General features: G+C 65.9%; 1 protein-coding gene across 1 annotated transcript; it reads left to right on the top strand.

Annotated features, from left to right (window-relative positions):
* Positions 1-413: 413 nt before the first annotated feature.
* On the top strand, positions 414-2,973 carry EMIHUDRAFT_108928 (hypothetical protein; the record flags this gene model as incomplete). The annotated part of the gene is made up of 2 exons (XM_005791772.1): positions 414-2,484; positions 2,924-2,973. The coding sequence occupies 2 exons, from the start codon at positions 414-416 to the stop codon at positions 2,971-2,973; spliced, it is 2,121 nt and encodes a 706-aa protein (XP_005791829.1).
* Between the last annotated feature and the right edge of the window lie 422 nt (positions 2,974-3,395).

Raw genomic sequence — 3,395 nt, 5'->3', positions numbered from 1 at the left:
TTTTCCAGGTATACCCGCAAAGTACCCGGTATTTTGCCGATTTTGGCCCCAAAACAGCCTCAGACACGGCTCAGAGCCCCCCCAAAATGACGAATTCCACGGAGTTTCCCCGGGGTTTCCCGAGGAAACTAGAGGGTGTTGTAGGGAAACGAGCAGGAAACACGGAAAGGAAACCAGGTAGGGTGCGAGAGGAAACCCTCGGACAGGCCAACGCACTCACCCCTATCTGGCTACTCGAGTAGGAGCCGGAAACCAGGTCCCAGAGGAACATGCTTGGAAGGGGGCCCCCCGGGGGGGGGGGGGGGCCCGGTGTGGCGTAGGCGATGGTAGGGTTGAAGGATCACGCGAGAGGAACGCCGCTCCACGTTTGGACCGCTGGCTGCGGCAACGCCTCCGCCGCGCAGGCAATCGTCATGATAAAGTCGCTGCTCCACCACTACAGCTGGCCGTCGCCTCTTCAAATCCACGTGATGGCGGATGAGGCCAGCGATACCACTCTTGCAGAGTTTCTCGCGAGCGCATGCGGTGGCGCGTGGCTGCGCTGCAAGCTTCACACGCGCGCAATGGTCTTCCAGACGGTGGCGCAGCTGATGCCGGCCTCAGCTTCAGCCCTACTTCAGCGCAGCGCTCTCGACTTTTCAACCCTTGTCAAGGTGGCGCTGCCGCACGTGCTGCCAGCGGACGTGATCTCGCTTGTCGCCGTCGACGCCGACGTTCTGTGGCGAGCCGACGTGGCGGAACTATGGGCCGTCTTTGAGACTGCGCGCGCCGCCTCGTCAGCAATCGCCTTCGGCATGGCGCTCGACGCAATCCGTCTGCGCAAGTGGAAGCCGCAGTATTGGTTGAGGCCGTACGCCGCGGCACCGTACAATGGCGGCCTCGTCCTGATGGACCTCGCCCGCGCGCGCAGCCAGCATTGGCTCAACGTGAGTAGCCACGCGGTGTGGCGCGCGCTCGGCGCAGCTGGCCCATCCGCGCGCCTCGAGTTTGGCGACCAGGACTGGTTCAATGCGGCGTTCGCGCGCCATCCAGCCATGGTGGCAAAGCTGCCGTGCACGTGGAATATTCAGTTGTCGGCGCTGCGGTTTCTGCCGAAGCGCGCGCAGCTGGTGCTGCCGTGCGGTTCGCTTTACGATGGGTCCGCCGCCTCGCTCACTTCGGGCGCCAAGTTGCTGCACGGCTCGGCCTGGAGCTTCCCTGGGAACACCGGCGGTCGCGCAGTCGACGCCGGCGCGCCGCACGCCGTCGAGCATGCCCGCTATGCAGCAATGGCGCCATGCGAGTTGCCGCGCGTCGCGTGCCGTGCCGCCGAGGCGGCGTCGAACCGCTCGCTGCGCGGCAGGGTTTGGGCGGAGTGGCCGATGCGTCGCGCGGCCATGTCACCGCTGCGGGCTGCGGGGCCCGCGACACGCCGCATTGCACCCGCTAACGACGACGACGGCACCAAGCCCCTGCCCACTGCGCCCACTGCCTCCCACACCACCGCCGCGACATCTCGCGTGGAGCTCGTCATCGGCGTGCTTGGACGCGCAGCGCACGTGGAGCGCCGCGACGCGATCCGCCACGGTCTGCACACACTCACATTCGCCTACCCGTCGTACCACCTAGCAAAGCGCGTTGCGCTCGCGTTCGTCCTCGGTGCAGATGCGCTGGGCATGGGTGGCAATGGTGGTGGTGGCGGCGGCGGCGGCCACGGCGGCGGCGGCGGCGGCGGCAGCGGTGGTGGCGGCTCTTCCGCCGCAAGCGCGCTCCTGCGCCGCTCCGTGAGGGCCGAGATGCGGCGTCACGGCGACATACTGGTGGCCAACTGTAGCGACTCCGACGGCTTTGTCCCGGGGGGCGCGGTGCCCGCGCGCAGCCGTTCGGACCCCGAGGCCAGCAAGCTGCTCGCACTGCTCCGCTGGGCGATTGAGGCGCACCCGCGTGCGGGCTATATCATGCGCATCCACGACGACACGTACGTGCGGGTGCACGCGCTGCTCCGCGCGATCCGCGCCGAGCCGATCCCGACATCGCACCTCATCTGGGGTCGGTTCGTGCGCGGGTGCCGTAATGACGACGTGCAGAGGCTGCGTGCGGGCGGGCTGAAGCGCAACGAGTCGTTGTGGCTCTGCATGCTGCCCAAATCGCTCCGCCCGAGCTTCGCCGAGGGCCTCTTTCTCTTCCTGCCCTACCCGTCGGGCCTCGGGTGGGTCTACTCTCGTGATGTGGCCGAATGGGTGGCGCACAGCCGCCTGCCATTTCGTCGTATCTGGCCCGCCGACGCCACCGCCGGACTGTGGACAGCGGCGCTCGACATCCGACATTTCGACGACGAGCGCTTCCACGACATCAGCGGCCGCGGTGGACTGCAGCGGTGGTGCGATGCGACCAGCCTGGCAATCCACTACATGGACGCGCGAGCGTGGGCGGCCGTCGATCGCTGCGGCTGCCTGGCGTGCGGCAATGGCACGTGCCCGCCGCCGCCACCCAAGGGGGCCACCTGTGAGCTTGGGCGGCCGCATTGATGCCTGCGGCAATATGGCGCGTGCCCGCCGCCGCCACCCAAGGGGGCTATCTGTGAGCTTGGGCGGCCGCATTGGTGCCTGTCCCTCTTGTACATCTTGGGCCACGAGCCCAGCCACCTTTTTTTTTATCCCTGGAGGCTTGAGCAGTGAGCACAGCCCCGTCCTAGCACCCGTCCTGCCCATGCCGTCCAGGTATCCGTCAGGTACGTCAGTCGGGTATGCGGGATGTCCTTCGGGCTCAAATGCTCCTGTTATGCGAAAAAAGAATATTTTACAACAAAACTCCGTCGCACAACACTGGGCACGGGACTGGCGCGCACTGGCACTAACACAGGTACACCACGGGAGCCGCCTAAGCGACTCCTGCGAGGGTGGCGAGGCACTTAGCTCCGTGCACCCGCCCACCCCCGCCACAGGCAAGCTCATTCACGACCTGCTCTGCGATGGCCGTGTGAAGAACGACTGAGATGCGCTGCTTCTGCAGCCCCAGCCAGCTCTTGGTGGTCCAAGTCACCTCATCGAGGTACTGGGCCCGCGTCAGCTTGTTCTGTAGCACGTTCGCCGCCTTCCGGAGGATCTCACGGACCCCCTTTCCGAACCCGCCGAACGATTCGAACAGCAGCAGCTGCACTTCGACGCCCTTGTCTTCCCTGGCGTAGCGATAGTCCCCGCCGTAGGACGGTATGCGGCGGTCGCCGCCCACCACCCTGCCCCCCCTGGTATGCCAGCGCCCAGTCCCTTGCCCTCTCTCGCCCTTGCTCTTCCTCTCCCCCTCCATGCCGCCCCCACCGTACCCCTCCCACACACCTCAATATCGAAAAAGTGTCACTGTCAGGGGAGGGCGTAGGCGGCCGTTTTTGCCTTTGAAAACTGAACAGTTTTTTTTTC

The sequence above is a fragment of the Emiliania huxleyi genome, assembly GCF_000372725.1.
Source record: "Emiliania huxleyi CCMP1516 unplaced genomic scaffold EMIHUscaffold_110, whole genome shotgun sequence".
Taxonomy (NCBI): Eukaryota; Haptophyta; order Isochrysidales; family Noelaerhabdaceae; genus Emiliania; species Emiliania huxleyi.
The sequence above is the reverse complement of the archived record's forward strand: the minus strand, read 5'-3'. Positions and strand labels throughout refer to the sequence as shown.